We start from the raw sequence: 19843 nt of genomic DNA, 5'->3' as shown, positions 1-19843 counted from the left end.
TGAGTCTACATGTTCCCACTACGTCCTTTGCTCTTTTGTCTCAGGATCATACACTCAACACCCGGACACAATGATTAGGCAACTAAAGAAGTCATCTTAATTGACCTGACATTTTTTGGATGGGTGTGAGCAATCGCAGAACGTAGTGGTCGGCGATCTTTGTCATATTCAGAATGTCATACAAAATGCTGGAAACGCTTCTATGGCATCTTAACTTTTCCCGATACATCTCGATTGTGATAAACTGGTCTTTGAGTACCAGGTTCTCTTCTTGCGATTCCTGGTTCTTCACGAAGAGATGGTGCTCCAGTTCGTTCTTCATCATACAGGCTTCTTCGACCACACTAGAAGTGTCTGCGCCAATTAACCTCTGTGTCATAATATGGTTCATATTTCCGCACACTTCCATCAACTCAGCATGCTTTGTTGCAACGCAGCTGGCCTTCAAATGTAAATAACGAATTGCCAAATGGTACTCCGCTTTATCAATAGGCTGCGCCATTTTGTTTTGGCTTCTGTAGCAGCATGTTCCGGTACTGTGGCGGGGGGATTTCAGTGTGTACCAGGACCTGCAAAAGAAACAAAAAATTAATTACGTAACTTTATGTATTCGACGTTATAATTAGAACTTTGTGAGTACCTTTCGTAGTCTATAACATACGTATTTCATTTCAACAGGCTGTGGTATATAGTTACGATATACCTTTTTGTTAGACACATTTGTTTTACAGGCAACGGCAAATATAAATTTGTAAGGTTATTGCTAATTTATTTACATGTTTCCACTAATTTACACATAATTTGGCACTGGACAAATTTCAACGCCAATGATCACTACATATAATATGGGAACTGACCTGAAAAACTAAATGTGTAGAGTCAATTTGTCGATTTTTCGTAGGAAGTACAATTCTTCAAAATTCTGAATGATGCTCTTGTTTGCTAGCTGGGTTTTTACCATTCAGTGTACAGTTGCTGTATGTGGGTAGCTTTCAGTCTTTCTACGGCAGGTCCGTGCTTTTACCTTATTGATAATGTATCAGTGTAACGGATAACCATATTAATTAGATAAATTACATACTGATTTGTTGCTACAGATACGTCTTGAGAATCCACGCCACAGTCATGGTGTTCAAAAATCAATTACTGATGGAATAGTAATCTGTGGTAGGTATAATCGTAAATAAGGAGCAGTCATGTAACTATATCAACAGATGCCCAGGGCAAACTTCGATTTTCCATCCCCCACCATATCTCGCAGCTAACAACTCCCTATTCTTTGTTAAATCCCTATCATTGCTTCGCCTGTTTATTCGCTTAATGAGTCAACATGACTTAACAGTGAACTAGAAGGCCCACATTTCAATAATTTTTTCGTAAGGTACCCTTCAAAAAGTAGAGCAGCATACAGTCAAAAGTCGCAAAGCGTGTAACAATAACACGGCTCTTTTTTCATTGTGTCATGGGCAACCAACGCAATTCCATAGCAAACAAAACAACAAACGCAAAATATACTGTTTACATTTGCGTTGCGCTCAGTCACTCGACATTACGAGAATGGATCCATTTACAGTTCGGACCCGATAACTTGGCAGTTGGCCGCGGGCGTAAACAAACGAGAACATGTAAAAGCCGGTGGGCCGAGGAGCGGCGCGGAGAACAAGGCTGGTAAGCTACACCACTGTTTTTTGCTTCCGTGAAAGCACAACTGATACGTGGCCATAGGGATCGCCGACCGCTTTTGGTGTTTTGAGAGCCGTTCCTGAGGTTCCGTAATGCAGCAGGATTAGTCTCTTCACTCATTTCAAACATAGAAAGCAACGAGCAACGTGTAATCGAAAGTAAAACGAAGTACGCAAGGCATTTGGTAACGGCTACCGCCAGATCGCTTGTTGAGGCTGACAGTGTCGTAAACAAGATATTTCAGACATAAACTCTGCTGGTGTCTTACGTTGAATACATCCTATATCTAAAACTACCGCGATAGTAGTGGTCGACAAAACAAACAGTCAACCGTGTACCCGGAAGGTACATGCCACGGCACAGTTACTCAACACAATCCAGTCCGAATTTCAAGACTGCCTTTGAAATATCTCCCCGGCTGCAATGCTCTAGTTTCACCACTGTCTGGCACAGGTAGCTGAATACATCACCATACAGTGACACAAAAGTGCTGCTTTCGGTTTCCAGTCCACTTTTCTGTATACAGGGTGGCTAGAAACAGTCTGAGGAAGCTTGTGAAGGTGTTGCTGGGGAGGTTGTGCTGAGAAATAATTGTTAAGAAAAAATTCGATACATTGTGTTTTTTCCAAGTTATTTAGCATTGAAATTAGCCAATCAGGTCGCAGCGCTCGCAACTTCCAGCAGCCTTCCAGAGACAGTGTCGCAAAACTGTTCGTTTGGTTTCCTCAGACCGTACAATAGTAGTTTTTGCTCACGTAGCTTAAATTTACCACTCCCGAAAAAGGTAAATCTTAACTGACAATGAGCATTTCAACAAGCTGTAACTCAAGGACCCACAGATGTCTGTCCATTAACAAATTGTAGCGCGTGCAAGGGCTTGAATCTGCGCACGCAGCGTCCTGATTGACTAACTTCAATGCTATATAACTCGGAAACGGCACACCGAATCGAATTTTTTTCGTACGAACTATTTCTCAGCACAAACTCCCCTGCAACAGTCTTACAAGATTTTCAAACTGTTTCTGGCTACCCTGTACGCCAAGAACGAGTCAAAAAAAAATTATTGTACGTTTCAGCCTTGGGTCAAACAAATAATATGTTTACCAGTTTCTTCTCCTTAGCAACAGAAATTTGTTAACATGCAATATAAATTTAAGTGTTGGAAAAGTCTTTTTTAAGCTATTTTTATTGAGCTTAGCCTTGTACGGTAGTGAAACGTGAACGATAAGGAGTTCAGACAAGAAGAGAACAGAAACCTATGAAATGTTGTGCTACAGAAGAAAGTTAAAAATTAAATGGGCAGACCAAATAACGCATAATTCTCCCGGATAGCCTAGCACGTTAATGCGCCACTTCCGGCATTCGGAGAGGCGAGCCTGCGCTGGGTCGAATTAACCTCGCGTATATCAGAGCAACAAGAAAGTAACGATGTAAACAGAATGCGAATGTACGCTAATCATTTCTTTTTGATCACTGCATTCGTGCCTACTTCAATTACTACAACTGCATGCCCAAATGCAGTATGTATGGGTATGTGAGTGTTTGAAAAGAAGAACGACATAGTCTATATTAATTTACTCTCTCAAATGCGATATCCCTTGCGACGAAACATTAGTTAATAAAGTGTAGCGGGACAATGTTCAAAACATGACTGAAAATACGTTCACTAAATAGGGATAAGAACATCTATGATAGACATGTCACCTAAAGTCGACGTACAATTTTAAAATGTTAGAAATAAGGAAATGAAGTAATACAAAAAAATGTTCAAATGTGTGTCAAATCTTATGGGACTTAACTGCTAAGGTCATCAGCCCCTAAGCTTACACACCACTTAACCTAAATGGTCCGAAGTACAAACACACACACACACACACACACACACACACACACACACTCACACACACACACACACACACACACACACACACACACACCGATGCCCGAGGGAGGATTCGAACCTCCTCTGGGACCAGCCGCACAGTCCATGACTGCAGCGCCTCAGATCGCTCGGCTAATCCCTCGCGGCGAAGTAGTACAGAATGCTATGCTAGTAACGTACGTTGTTGTTCTACATTGTTTAGCTCTGGTATTTACAGTATCACAGAGAAAGCATCCTAGGTTTTGGAGGGAAAAGCCGTAATTGTAATGATCTTCACTTCCAACAGAAACAAGAAGCACAACTTAAGGAAAAATAATGTAATGTGTGTTCCAGCTCACAAGCGACATTGAAGTAGATAGTTCCTGTGACTTAGTATGGGCAGAGGTTATATTCGACAACCGGAGTAAATTAATAACTGGCTCCTTTTACCGATCCTCGGTCTCGTATGAAACAGTTGCTGAACAGTTCAAAGAAAATTTGAGTGTCATCAGAAATAGGTACCCTACTCATACAATTACAGTTAGCAGTGACTTCAATCTACCTTCCGTATGTTGACATAAATACATTTTCAGATCCTATTATAGACAGAAAACAACTTTCGTAATTGTTCTAAATGCTTTTTTTAAAATTATTTTTAAGGGTTAGTTCATGAGGCTATTCAAATTGTAAATGGTTATGAAAGCACACTTGACCTCTTAGTCACAAATACTCCTGAGCATCACGACGGGTACAGGGATTAGTGAACACGCAGTCGTGGCGAGGCCCAATTCCGTAAGAAAGAAATTCATCAAAACTAACTAGAAGTATATCTATTTATGAAAGCAACTAACAATTCGGTTGACGTCTTTCTAAGAGACAGTCTTCAATCCTTCCAAACTATGTAAGTGAAGACCATATGTAGCTTAAGTTCAAAGAAATAGTATCAACAGCACGCGAGAGATTCATACCGAATAAATTAATAAGAGACGGAACTGATCCCCCTTGGTGCACAAGACAAGACAGAAAGCTGCTGCAGGAGCATCGAAAAACGCAAGTATAATTTAGACGAACGCAAAATCTCCAAGATTGGCGAAGTTTTACTGAGGTTAGAAATCTGGTGCAGATTTCAATGTGAGATGCATTTAATAGTTTCCACAACAAAACTCTCTGTAGACATGTGGCGGAAAGTCCAAAGAGAGTCTGTTTCTGTGTTAAGTAAACCAGCGGAAATGCTCAGTAAGTACCTTTACTGCGGGCCAGGCGGCGGGTGAGGAGGAGGAGGAGGAGGAGAAGGAGACAAGGGACCCAACCCTTCGGAGCAGGTAAAATCGTGGCAAATGTCCGCACACCATGAGCACTACTCATCGTGAACGAAACAGAACACACTGTGGGAGACAAGGGACCCAACCCTACGGAGCAGGTAAAATCGTGGCAAATGTCCGGCGTGGCAAATGTCCGCACACCGTGAGCACTACTCATCGTGAACGAAACAGAACACACTGTGGGAGACAAGGGACCCAACCCTTCGGAGCAGGTAAAATCGTGGCAAATGTCCGCACACCATGAGCACTACTCATCGTGAACGAAACAGAACACACTGTGGGAGACAAGGGACCCAACCCTTCGGAGCAGGTAAAATCGTGGCAAATGTCCGCACACCATGAGCACTACTCATCGTGAACGAAACAGAACACACTGTGGGAGACAAGGGACCCAACCCTTTGGAGCAGGTAAAATCGTGGCAAATGTCCGCACACCATGAGCACTACTCATCGTGAACGAAACAGAACACACTGTGGGAGACAAGGGACCCAACCCTACGGAGCAGGTAAAATCGTGGCAAATGTCCGCACACCATGAGCACTACTCATCGTGAACGAAACAGAACACACTGTGGGAGACAAGGGACCCAACCCTTCGGAGCAGGTAAAATCGTGGCAAATGTCCGCACACCATGAGCACTACTCATCATGAACGAAACAGAACACACTGTGGGAGACAAGGGACCCAACCCTTCGGAGCAGGTAAAATCGTGGCAAATGTCTGGCGTGGCAAATGTCCGCACACCGAGCTGGCCAGCCTGCATGTAGCTTTTAGGCTGTTTCTCACGTCCAATTAGGAAAATATCGGACTCGTACCTACGTCCCGCCTCAGATAAGCGCTACACAAGCATTTAGAAAACCTCCTCATAACTAAAAATGACGTTTAGTCTAGACGTAAACACATGAGGTATACAAATTCCGTCCCGCGGGAAATGGTGGCGTCAGAGTGTGCATCTGGCCACCAGCAGTGACAACCATTACTAAAACCCATACAACAATGGCGCTGCCGCAGGTAAATGGCAAAAGGCAAGGAAGATGAAGGAGAAGATGATGAAATGACTAATGAGAAGGTACTGAATCGAACTGGTGAAAAAATAAATTTGTGGTACAACTTGGCTAAAACAAGAAATTGGTGCATGGGACACATCGTTAGGAATCATCAGTTTTGTAATGGAAGGAAGTGTAAATTGTAGAGGGAGACCAAGATGAATACAGCAGGCAGACTCAAAGCTGTGCATGTTGTAAAAGCTATGCAGAAATGAATCTGGAACAGGTACACTGGTTCGGAGAGCTCCACAAAGCAGTTATAGCAAGTTATCATCAGACGATTTGAATACATTACGTAGTATGTCGTCAAACTGCAACTCAACATGCCAGGAGAGGTGTGACAATCTTGAGGCTGAAATTTACGATAAAAGAATGTTGTCATTGTATTCTCCTTAGACACTATGACTAATCTGGGTGAGTCAATAACTTAATCGCTTATTTCTAAAATAGGACAATTCGTGATTAATAAATTATTCAGGAAAAAAGGAAAAAAAAATTCATATTTCTTTGATAATTGACGAATTTCTTACTGCCATGTGAAACAATTCGTTTTCTGTACTGTGTAAGGCTAATATTGTCTTCTATGAAAAACATGGGTTTTTTAGGTTATCGAGGTCTCCATTTATAGCAATAAGTGAGAAAGCATGTCTATTTTTCAAGTGAAATAAAAGTAATTTTAGAAAATTTGTCTTTCCTGAGAGTACTTTTCAACAAAAAATGCATTTAAAATGAAATTTCACTTTTCAGCGGAGTGTGTGCTGATAAGAAACTTCCTGACAGATTAAAACTGTGTGTCGGACCGAGACTCGAACTCGTTATCTTGCCTTTCTCGGGTAAGCGCTCTACCGACTGAACTTCTGTGGAGTTTGGAAGGAAGGAGACGAGATACTGGTGGAAGTATGAGCTGTGAGGATGGATCGTGAGTCGTGTCAGAGTGCCGGCGCTGTAGCTCAGCGTGTACGGTCAGAGGGTTAACTGCCTCTGTAATAAAAATCTTAGTTAACAGATCAACTATCAAATTTAACAAGTGTCACAGGACGTCCGCCCCGAGAAAATACAACGATCAATTACGAACAAAAACTAGATTTAAAAAAAGTAGCTCAATTGGTAGAGCAGTTGCATGCAAAAGGCAAAGGTTTCGACTTCGAGTCTCGGTCTCGCATGCAGTTTTAATCTGCCAGAAAGTTTCAGAAATTTGCATTATTACCATAAATATTGGCGTTATGAAATACGTTTAAATGACAACCAAATACCTTGCAGTATCTCAATGTTCCTGGACGTAAACCACTGAATATGTTTAATATTAACTTTATAGCTCTTAAGTATTCCGGAAATTTATACAAAAATTAATACAAAACATTTAAAAAAGATGACTGATTCTGGGCACTTTTCACTCAACTTCATCCACTCCTGCATTAGGCCATGTCTCCAGCTAATGAAAGACTTCATACTGTGAACCTATAATATACTGCAATAATTTCCCAGTAAGAACTTTCTTTTTCTAGTTTATGGGACTTTCCCGTCACGTACTTCTGTGTGAGAAAGCCCTGTCACCTTGTAGGGGAATATGTTCTGGCCTTCACTAATGTGTGTATGGCCTCGAAGTCTTCTGCTGTAGGGCCAAGGAACAACTGGCCCACATACTCACAGTGAAGAAAGTATTCGAGCGCAAATAATACTTTCTCCTTCTCTAGTACCTTTCCCCATTCTTTCATTTGATGTGACAATCTTTTCGCATCAAGGTATCCATCATGAGTTTAAAATCGGCTGTTTTCCTTGTTTTCGCTACATAAACTTTAAAGCGATCAAGGCTGCTGGATGCGGTGATAAGTGACATACATTAAGCACTCGGTCGCAGATTCGTAACTTTCATTTCACGACACCAGAGTCGCATTCAAGTGGTAGATAAGAGTACCCTCTAATAGAGAATTAGTCGTAAATTTCGTCATATTTGCGACTGTCAAGGTCAGTAACATTATTATAATGGAATGACTGCGAATTTGGCGTACATTGCATTGCCGAACAAGCAAAGTTCTCTTATGTTTTGTGTTTTGTGGACGAAATCCTCTATGTAATAGTATAGAAAAGTATACACTTCATTAGGACCTTTGGCCATCATGAAAAAATAAAATAAAACACACCTTCATCTGTGTAATATGCTGCATCTCAAAATGAAAAACTCACAACTGCCTGAGATAAAGGATTTCTTGCACCGCCAAATGTGGAAGTGGGCGTTTGTGCATATACTCAAATAACAGAATCAAACAATGTCTTTGTTAATTCTGGACACTTTTCTCATTCTAGTGGAAAGCATTATAAAGCCACCTTTTATGGACAAACATTCCCTGTAATACCTCAATGAAAGCCTTAGTGGTACACAAAATACAGCAGGATACCATACTAAAAAAGTAATCATGCTTACCTTGTTTCGTTGTCTTGTTTTTTTACCATCATTTGAAACTTCAGACTCCGAGCTGTCAATATTATTGTGGAACTGTTAATCAAAGTTTACAACAACAATCACCAATTGGTTGAGCATCATTCCAGATCTATCAAGTTTATTTCATAAACGTGACAGCTCCTGGAATTGTTCCCTATCAGAATGGAATCCGAAATTGATTTCACCCTCTACAAGTAGCAAGGCAATGATAGCACCCCATATTCATTCCAATCGATGCATCTATGTCTCACTAAACCGAAACCGTCAAAATCTGCCTTTTCAGTATTGGACGAGTTATCCCCTTAATAATAATAAGCAACTCCATTGCTTCGAAGAGATTATTTACAATTTCAACTGATGCTGTGTGTTTGTTGGCATTGGTTATAAGACTGGAAAAGAGCTAATTGAGATCGCCGTGTGCCCAGTGTGTGGTTTCTGACAGGCGACTGGCGGTACGACGCGCGCCACGGCTACGGCACGTACTACTACCCGAACGGTGACGAGTACGAGGGCACGTGGTACCGCGGCCTGCGCCACGGACTGGGCACCTACGTGTTCGTCGAGTCCGGCACGCGCTTCATGGGCACCTGGGTGAAGGGCCGCATGCTGGGGCCCGGCCAGCTGCTCTTCCCGCGGCACCGCTTCCACGGATCCTTCAAGAACAACACGGTGAGCCGCGGCTGCAGGAATCTGCCAGGGAAAAAAATGCCGCTTTCCTAATCAAAACTGATGTCTTCTGTCCATAAGGTTCGTCCACTACTGCAAGTACAGCGTTCTTCAGCCTACCCAGTTTTTCGCCATTCTTTTGGTTGCTCAGTATGATGCCTTTACACCGAAGATCCAAAGAAACGGGCACACCTGTCTAATATCGTGGATGGCCCCGCGAGCACCCAGAAGTGCCAAAACACGACGTGACATGGACTCGACCAATGTCTCAAGTAGTGCTGGAAGGAAATGACACCATGAATCCTGCAGAGCTGTCCACAAATCCGTAACTACGATGGGGTGGAGATTTCATCTGAACGGCACGTTGCAAGGCATACCAAATATTCTCGACAATGTTCATGTCTGTGAAGATTGGTGACCAGCGGAAGTGTTTTAACTCAGAAGAGTGTTCCTAGAGCCGCTCTGTAGCAATTCTGTTCGTGTGGGGTGTCGCATTGTAATGCTGGAATTGCGCAAGTCCGTCCGAATGTACAATGGACATGAATGGATGCAGGTGATCGGACAGGATGTTTACGTGCGTGCCACCTGTCAGAGTAGTAAATAGACCTATCAGGGATCCATATCACTCCAACTGCACACGTACCCACACCATTACAGAACCTGCACCAATTTGAACAGTCCCCTGCTGACATGCAGGGTCCATGGATTCGTGAGGTTGTCACCATATCGGTACATGTCGCCGGCCGGTGTGGCCGAGCGGTTCTAGGCGCTTCAGTCTGGAACCGCGCGAGCGCTACGATCGCAGGTTCGAATCCTGCCACGGGCATGGATGTGTGCGATGTCCTTAGGTTAGTTAGGTTTAAGTAGTTCTAAGTTCTAGGGGATTTATGACCTTAGAAGTTAAGTCCCATAGTGCTCTGAGCCATTTGAACCATTTGATTCGACAGTGTGTATTTAATTCAGATAATCCGATGACGGGCTGTGAACGAAATTCGCAAATAAAAAAGAAAAATATTACGATGAGCGGATTGTAGTTATTATCGGCCAAGAATAGGTGGCCGTGCGGTTCTAGGCACTTCAGTCCGGAATCGCGTGACTGCTACGGTCGCAGGTTCGAATCCTGCCTCGGGCATGGATATGTGGCTAGCTAGGTTTAAGTAGTTCTAAGTTCTAGGGGACTGATGACCTCAGATGTTGAGTCCCATAGTGCTCAGAGCCATTTTTTTGAGCCACTTGAACCATTTATAGATACATTGCCGACCCGGGACAGCGGCTGGTCAAATATTTATCAAATAAGATCGCCAAATAGCCGTGCGTATTTGAGATGTTATTCTCTTTTATTTTGAGTGTCAGTTTCGACATTTCAGAATGTCGTCTTCAGGCTCTATATGCACTTCATGTTCAGACGTACAGATATACCTATAGTGACATACTGGCACCATCAGTGTGTGGATACCGAGAATTCCTTATTCGGGCGCTTGCTTTCGAAGACTTAACTGCAACTATCAGTCTTGTCAAGTCTTCGAACGAAGTACTGTAATAACGAATTCGTGGCATCCAGACTCTGATGGCTCCGGTATTTTTTTTCTTTTTTTTAGGTTTGGGGCGCAAAACTGCTATGGTCATTAGCGCCCGGTCTGTGACTTAGAAAACGGTAAAAAACGGAAATGGAAACCAGCAGCAATGGAAACTAAACGCAAAATATTGGAGAAACTAAAAGCAGAAGGAAAGCTTAAAAATCCACTACAGAAAGGGGTTGGTTGTCCCCAAAAAGAGCTTCAAATGACTGACGTCACCTTACTGCCAATAATAAAATTGAGAACGCGATCGGCCGAGCGCGCGTCATCTGCTAAAATTGACGATATATCAGGCGACAGCTGTAGACGGGCGCGTAACGGAGTAAAATAGGGGCACTCAATTAAAAGGTGTCTTACCGTCCACAGCTGAGAGCAGTGGGGACAGAGTGGGGGAGAATCGCCACTTAAAAGATTTAGCCAAAAAGACAGTGCCCTATCCAGAGTCTGGTTAAAAATACCTCCTCCCGGCGACGCGTTCGGGAGGAAGAGGTCCAAGCAAAGGGAAGAGCTTTCACGTCCTGCAATTTATTATGGGGAAGTGTCGACCAATGTGCGTGCCATAAAAGAACAACACGACGGCGAAGGGAATCGATCGAATAGCTGGCCGAAGAAGAGAGACTGCAGCCTTGGCCGCTATATCGGCCGCCTCATTTTCCACAGATACCAACGTGTCCTGGGATCCAGAGGAACGCCACCGAGACGTCCCCCCCCCCCCCCTCCCCCAAACTGGAGCAAGTGCAGGCAGTCCTGAATGCGGTTGACCAGAGGGTGGACAGGGTAGGAAGCTTGGAGACAGAGGAGAGAGCTGAGAGAATCTGAACAGATTGATGGCGGCGGATGTATTGGACAGCCTGGAGAACAGCGTAAAGCTCCGCAGTATAAACCGAACACTGGTCGGGAAGCCGAAATCGATTTGGGGTGTCGCCAACAATATAGGCACTCCCTACACCTAACGATGTTTTCCAGCCATCAGTGTAAATAAATGTGACTTCCTTCATTTGTGCACATAGAGCAGCAAATGTCCGACGATAAACAAGTGAAAGGGTACCATCCTTGGGAAATTGACAAAGGTCACGGAGCAGGGAAGATCCGGGGGCCGAGCCAAGGCGGTGCTGTACGCCAAGTTGTCAAGAAGGTTTTAGGAAAGCGGAAGGAAAGAGAATGGAACAGTTGACGGAAGCGGACTCCCAGTGGTAGTAAGGAGGAAGGGCGGCCTGCATACCCTACATCCAAGGAAGCGTCGAAAACAATGTCATGCGCCGGATTAGCTGGCATGGAGACGACTCAGTAGGTCTGCCCGCCGATTGGACAGCGGAGGTTCAGCAGTCTCAGCATAAAGGCTTTCCACAGGGCTGGTGTAAAAAGCTCCAGACACTAAACGTAATCCACGGTGGTGGATAGAGTCGAGACGCCGAAGAATAGACGGCCGAGCAGAGCAGTAAACTATGCTTCCATAGTCCAATTTCGAGCGCACTAAGGCACGATAGAGGCGGGGAAGAACCACTCGGTCCGCTCCCCAGGAGGTACCATTCAGGACACGGAGGGTGTTGAGGGATCGCAGACAGCGAGCCGAAAGATAGGAAATGTGGGAGGACCAGCACAGTTTTCTGTCAAACAGAAGACCCAAGAATTTAGCGACGTCCGAAAACGGAAGGGTGACAGGTCCTAGATGTAAGGAGGGTGGAAGAAACTCCGCACGACGCCAAAAATTAACACAAACGGTCTTACTGGGAGAAAAGCGGTAGCTTGTTTCGAGGCTCCAAGAGTGGAGGCGATCGAGACAGCCTCGAAGACGTCGTTCAAGAAGGCTGGTCCGTTGAGAGCTGTAGTAAATCGCAAGATCGTCCACAAAGAGGGAGCCTGAGACATCGGGAGGGGGACAGTCCATAATTGGATTTATGACAATGGCAAACAGTACAACACTCAGCACGAAGCCCTGGGGTATCCCGTTTTCTTAGGAGAAAGTTCGGGAGAGAGTGGTGTTCACCCGCACTCTAAATGTACGCTCTGCCATAAATTCGCGAAGAAAAAGGGGCAGCCGACCTCGAAAGCCCCAAGAGAACAGTGTGCGGAGGATGCCTGTCCTCCAACAGGTATCGTATGCTCTCTCCAGGTCAAAAAATGTTGCTACTGTTTGGCGTGTCCGGAGAAAATTGTTCATGATATAAGTGGGGAGAGCAACAAGATGGTCAACTGCAGAACGATGCTTTCGAAAACCGCATTGGCCAGGTGTTAAAAGACTGCGGGACTCCAGCCACCAAGCTAAACGGCAATTAACCATGCGATCCAAAACCTTACATACACTACTGGTGAGAGAAATGGGGCGATAGCTAGAGGGGAGATGATTGTCCTTTCCAGGTTTCGGAACAGGAACGACGACAGCTTCCCGACATCGTCTGGGAAAAGTATTGTCGGTCCAAATTCAATTATAAAGGCGAAGGAGATAACGCAGACTATGTGTTGATAAATGCAGAAACATTTGGATGTGGATACCATCCGGTCCTGGGGAGGAGGAGCGAGAAGAAGAGAGTGCATGTTGGAGTTCCCGCATGGAGAAAGCAAGAGGTCGCACTTCCGCTGCACGTTTCTTCGGAAGAAACGCTGGCGGGTAATTTGAAGAGCTCGAAATCTCAATAAAGTGTTGACCCAATGAGTTAGAAATTGCGACGGGGTCCACTAACGTATCATGCGCGACAGTGATCCCAGAGACCGGGGAGAAACTAGGCGCGCCAGATAACCGTCGAATCCTACTCCAAACTTCCAAGGAGGGAGTGAAGATGTTAAATGAGCTAGTAAAGAATTTCCAGCTTGCCTTCTTGCTATCGCGGATGACGCGACGGCATCTCGCTCGGGACTGCTTATAGCGGATACAGTTGGCCGAAGTAGGATGGTGGCGGAAAACGCGGAGAGCACGTCGCCGCTCACGTATCGCGTCACGTCATGCCTCGTTCCACCAAGGAACTGGGGGGCACCGTGGCAATTCGGAGGTGCGTGGTATTGAACGTTCCGGAGCTGTAAGAATAACGTCTGTAATATGAGTGACCTCATCATCGACGCTAGAAAAGTGACGGTCATCGAATGTCGCTAGAGACGAAAAAAGTGTCCAATCGGCTTGGGCAAACTTCCAGCGTCTCGGCCGCATATATGGTAGTTATGGCTGCAATCGGACTCATAGAAAGTGGTCACTCGAGTGTGTATCAGCAAGGGCGAACCATTCAAACCGGTCGTGGGGACGTAGCTTTGTTTCCTGAAGACAGAAGATGACTGGCGAGTGGGATCGGAGGAGGATCGTCAATTCATCCCGATTGGCTCGAATGTCGTGGATATTCCAATGGATAATGGACATAGGGTCGACAGAAATGGGAGAATGTGGCCAAGTTTGCCGTCAACTCAACGACTGCTCAGAGCTAGCGACCGACAGTGTGGAACGGCACTCAGCCGAAGGCAAAAGGTCCTGATCCATAGGTTGTTCAGGAGCAGCTCCTGCCACCAGCGATCGGCCAGTTGATCGGCCGCCAGCATTGCGCCTCAGCGACACAGAAGACGGCCGAGGGCGGTTACTGCCAGGTGGTGCTGTAGATGAGACACGCCGTGGCGGAGAAGGAGAGGAACTGGGTTTCTTATTAACTTTCTTGGAACCATGATGTTTAGATGAAGAAGGAACCGATGGTTGTGAAGTTGGGTTACGTACAAATTCTTCACGAGTATGCTCTTTTTTGAAAGTCCGGGTGTCTGACTTTTGGGATCGAGATTTAGCAGAACCCGATGAAGGGTGAGCCATAGATGGAGCAGACGAAACTGGGGAGGTTGAAAGGGCGATCTCTGCGCTGGCCGATCTGACGACCGTGTCACTAAAGGTGAAATCACAAGTCTGTGTGGCCGCCTCCTTTGATGGCCGAGGAGAGGCAAGGACAGTGCTGTATTTTCCTGTCTGAGGCATAGTGGGCTTTCGACTTGCAAATAATTTTCGAGAAGCAAAGGTCGACCATCTTTTCCTTCACTCTGATTTTCTGAATGAGCTTTTCGTCTTTAAAAATGGGTCAATCTCGAGAGGAAGCAGCGTGGTCACCCATACAGTTGATGCAATGAGGGGATGGAGGTGGACAAGCACCCTCATGGGTATCCTTGCCACATGTAACACATTTGGCCGGGTTGGAACAGGACTCGCTGGTGTGACTGAACCGCTGGCACTGATAGCAATGCGTAGGGTTTGGGACGTAGGGATGAACGGAAATTATCTCATAGCCTGCTTTTATTTTCCATGGGAGTTGAACTCTGTCAAATGTCAAAAAGACAGTACTGGTTGGAACGATGTTCATGTCAACCCTTTTCATAAGTCTATGAACAGCTGTTACTCCCTGGTCAGGCAGGTAGTGCTGAATTTCCTCGTCAGACAATCCGTCGAGGGAGCATGTATCAACGACTCCACGTGAGGAATTTAAAGTGTGGTGTGCTTCAACCTGGACAGGGAAGGCGTGGAGAAGTGAAGTACGCAACAATTTTTGTGCCTGAAGGGCACTGACTGTTTGTAACAACAAGGTGCCATTCCGTAATCTGGAACAAGACTTTACAGGATCTGCAATTGCGTCGACACCTTTCTGAATAATGAAAGGGTTGACAGTGGAGAGGTCGTGTCCTTCATCAGACGAGAAACAACAAGGAACTGTGGCAACGATGGAAGAACTGTCTGTGGCTGAGACTCAGTGAACTTACGCTTGTGAGCAGACAAAGTGGAAGATGAGGAAACCATTGCAGAAGAATCCCCCATGATTACCGGCGTCTCCAATGGCGCGCTCCTCCCTTGTGGGGGCCCTCTCTGAGGGCACTCCCACCTTAGGTGATTGTTCACACCTCAGGTCACACCTCCTGAGAAACGGACGGAGGGACCAATCGGCACTTTCGGAAGGTATCAGATCGGGTAATCACCCCTCCCTGGGCCTGGCCGTTACCAGGGGGTACGTACGTGTCCTACCTGTCTACCTGGGGCGGGGAATTACGCGTTACCCCGTCACCGGCTGCCCACGAAAATGCGTAGGGTCGGCCTTCAGGCACGCACAGGGAGGAAGAAAGAGAAAGGGAAAAACAAAGAAAGGGAAAGGAAAGAAGAGAGGTCTCAAACGCCGCAGCGGAGAAAAGAGTAAAGAGAAGAGGTAAGGAAAAGAGGACAAAGGAAGGATGAAGACATACAAGCAGAGAAGGCGAAGAATGCGTTACATTTACGAGCGCCCGTCTCCAGACGTAGGCACAAACCATACTCCCAGAGGGGGAGAAAGGGAAGGAAAGAGCCAGAGGTGAGGAGAGTGAGGGCGAGGATGGGGGATAGGGAAGGATGCGGAAAAGGAAGGTATGCAGCCCGGAAAGGAAGGAGGGCCACATTAGCTCGGAGTCCCGTGCTCGTTACGCACGTATCCACAAAAAGAGTTGTGGACCCCTTGGGGGTGGCTCCAGTATGTCAGCATTGGGATGTCTGAATGTCTGTACATGACGTGCATTTGGAGTCTGAAGGTGGCATACTGAAATTAAAATACTGTGATGCAAACTCAACTCACCCAGCTTCATAGACAATTTCTTTTCCTCCCATCAACTATTTACTGTATTTATCTTTTCTCACTCGTCCTACACAAAACGATCCCATTCTTATTTTATCTGTCTACTTCATATTTTTCATTCTTTTTCAAATCCACTTAACAAAACATCTCAGCATTTCTCCTCTCTCCTTTGTAGAGCCCATGTTTGGCTTCATACAGATCAGTATACGTTACAAAACACGTCCCTAGTCTTCTCTTGAATTGTTTATTTAATGGACCTCAGAATTACTCCTCCTTCCATGAAATATCCACGACCGCTACGGTCGCAGCTTCGAATCCTACCTCGGACATGGATGTGTGTGATGTCCTTAGGTTAATTAGGTTTAAGTAGTTCTAAGTTCTAGGGGACTGATGACCTCAGAAGTTAAGTCTCATAGTGCTCAGAGCCATGAAATATCACTTGCGTAATAGCTCACTTTTTTTTTTATTTCTTTATTACCTGAACTTATCGGCTTTTTCCATTAACACATCACAAATTTCCACTTTTAACTTCCTTTTTGCTTAGACAAAATCGTTCTTACTCTTTTTCCGCATTCATCCTCATTCTGTATTTCTCACAGTTATTGTTAAAGTCTTTTGACATATTGTTAATTGTTTCATCAGCCATGTAGTACCATGTCATAAGTATATCTAATACTTTTGATTACACTTCCTCTTATTATCAAATCACTTTTTTCTTGTAAGCCGTTTTATAATCATCTCATCTAAACAGATATTAAACAGAGTACTTGAAAGATAACAGTATATGGCCTTGCCACAGCGGTAACACCGGTGCTCGTCCGATCACCAAAGTTAAGCACTGTCGAGATTGGCTAGCACTTACATGGGTCACCGTCTGGTTCTGTAGAGTGCTGTTGGCAAGGTGAGTGCTCTCAGCCCTGGTGAGGACGACTGAGGAGCTATTTGGTTGAGAATTAGCCGCTTCGGTTACGAAAATTGACAATGCTCGGAGAGCGATGTGCTGAACATACGTCCCTTCACATCGGCACCGAGTGACGCCTGCGGGCCGAGAATAACATGGCGTTCGGCCGGTCCACTGTGCCTTCCGAGCCGTGTTCGGACGGAGTTAGTTAGCTGAAAGATAGTAACCATCTGTAACCTGTCTCCCAATTTTAAGTCCTTGTGTCATCTCACTTCCTATCCTTCCTTTTACTTGTGTCGTATACAGATTGCTTATTAGTCGAAATTTATTTCTAGTTAACTTCAATCTGTTTCTAGACATCTAAAATTTTAGTTTACCGAATTCTGCCAAAGGCTTTTTCTGAATTAACAAAATCTGTTCTAACTTCCCTACCTATTTCTAAGTTTCTTTTCCCAATTTATAGTATCAGTTCAATCGCTTGTTTTTTGTGAAGCCGAACTGTTCTTCATAGAATTCTCTTTCATCTTTAAACTGTAAATGTCTATTCATTCTTAGCAGACTTTTTATGAATGAGACTTCAAACTTATTGTACAACGTTCCGTATATTTCATGGCGTTAGTTTTCCTCGGTAGGTACTGTCAACATCATTGTGTTGTGAAGTTAACCTGTCCCTTTACGTTTCTCATAGACGTTATTGCACAAATGCAGCATTTCCTGCTTTCCTTTTAGTTCAATGGGAATCTCATATTCACCTATTGTTTTTCATCATTTCGTTTCCTAACATCCGTTGGTAAATGTTATCTGAAAAGAGCATGGATCTTACATACTACTTGGGCAGCGTTTGTCTGTCAGACCATTGAGAAACGACGTGGGATAGCATATACCACGTTGTATGCTGTATTTCCAAATATTCGGTTCTTTTCACGAAAACATTTTTATACTATAGAATTATTTTTTATGTTATAATTGCAAACAATTATTGCTGGTTTCGTGCTCAGGCTAGAATCTCGCACAAGAATTTCTCGTAGAGAGATTCTGTAGCTCTGTTGCACTGCGCATATCTTCCGAATGCCTTCATCAGTGTCAAATAAGCAACCTGATCATATCTTCTTTCTGTAGTATTATAAAGTTGAATTCGTTGTTCTCATTGAGTATTTTCTTCTTTGAAGTGCAAGCTGCTGATACTACAAGGCTGGACCTTAATGCCGGTAAAAACTGGCAGTGTTATACAATATAGAAATCTGAGCAGCATATCAATATGTCTGAAAAACGACATGTTTTACAAGAAATTAAAGAAGAATCTGGAAGGTAGTTTTTGTGACATGTGGTTGGGTTTCACTCTCCAAAACACAAGAATTATTTCTACAGGACGCACAACATTTTTTTTTCTCGAATAGGTGAAAATATTTTCATTTCTGCTAACATTGTTTGACTTTAAAGCAGAAAAAAAGCTGATTATACGTCACTAGGAATGTCGTCGATTCATAAGTCAGTTGCTCACAGGACAAATCCTTAGCGTGGATTTGTTTATCCCCGTTTTCCTAGCTATGATGCATACGGTTGTAAAGATACACAATGCCATCTTGCAGTTCACATTCTGCAAGCACAGCAACAGGAGGAGGAAACTGATGAGATACATTCTGAAACACTGGCAGAATACCTGAATGGCTACGACCAGTGCTACTGCACAACAATATAAAACATTTCTTTTTGTTTAAAAAAACGGCTGCAATATTGATGGTTAATTGGTTACGATAAAAATTTAAAAATTAGATATTCACTGACGTTGACGACAAAAAAAAGAACACTGATGAAATACGAGCATTGTGCATTCACAGAAGCCATTCAAGTGAAATAAGGTAAGAATGTGGATATTGCTCCAATACAGTTTCTCAGACGAAAGGTAAAAGGTACCAGATATCGGAGACTGTTGGTGGTTAGATCTCGAGACTGCCCAGGAGCCTATTTTAAAAGAGTGCAAGAATGGTTTCGCTTCTAAATCCCTGGGCTTCAAAGGGTTAAACACTGACATAGCTAGTGCGGGTGCACTCACTGCTGCTAGATATTAGAGATGCGAGCCCACTAGTGCTGTACACTGTAGGAGTGCTCTATTAGCGCCTATCCTCAAAAGTAAGGCGATAAAATGTTGTCATTTATTTTCTTTCGAGATTATTATCCTACGCCGAGCACCGTAGCGCTGCAGCCAACGCTTTTGCGATATGCATACAGCTATGGACAAACTCATTTGCGGTAGTCACATATGCCCTAGAGGTACCAATCGCACGGAGCGACTATCTAAACACTGCACTGTGTAGTAGAGCACAATGGGTAATGGAATCGCAATCAGTGTCCAGGTCACTCTACCAACCCGCCGAATTAAAGTATATTTTATGATCAACTGTTATTTAAAATGTTTAGCGAAGAATCTAAATTTTTGAGAAACCCTCTTTATAAATATTAATTGCAGAACATGTTCGTAAACCATACATGAAATACTTTTACTCCTGTGACTACTTGCTAGTGATCACTTAAAATTATGAAAACTTCAGACGAAAATCAGACACAATTTTCAAGTTGACGCTAGTAGTCGTTACTGTACCGTGTGCAGCAGCTCTTGTACAAATCTCCTTTTCATGACTGAAAAGGATAAAAACTCATGTGTCGTAGAACGTCACAACCTAGGTGGTAGGTCGTCCGCGAACAACGTAGCATATAGATACCAAGATAGAAAGCAACGGAAACACAGCACAGAGCGAACGTTATGATTGCAAGCAACACGAGCTCAAATCAGTACCAA

At 44.2% G+C, this 19843-nt stretch overlaps 1 protein-coding gene across 1 annotated transcript in view; it reads left to right on the top strand.

Annotated features, from left to right (window-relative positions):
- LOC126278869 (radial spoke head 1 homolog) overlaps positions 1 to 19843 on the top strand; it is a 140314-nt gene that overhangs the window by 59045 nt on the left and 61426 nt on the right. The window contains exon 4 of the mRNA XM_049979143.1: positions 8796 to 9022. Coding sequence (XP_049835100.1) covers positions 8796 to 9022 — 227 coding nt within the window. The remainder of the gene's footprint in view (positions 1 to 8795; positions 9023 to 19843) is intronic.

This window comes from Schistocerca gregaria, chromosome 6 (genome assembly GCF_023897955.1).
Source record: "Schistocerca gregaria isolate iqSchGreg1 chromosome 6, iqSchGreg1.2, whole genome shotgun sequence".
In the NCBI taxonomy this organism is placed as follows: Eukaryota; Metazoa; Arthropoda; class Insecta; order Orthoptera; family Acrididae; genus Schistocerca; species Schistocerca gregaria.
The sequence above is the reverse complement of the archived record's forward strand: the minus strand, read 5'-3'. Positions and strand labels throughout refer to the sequence as shown.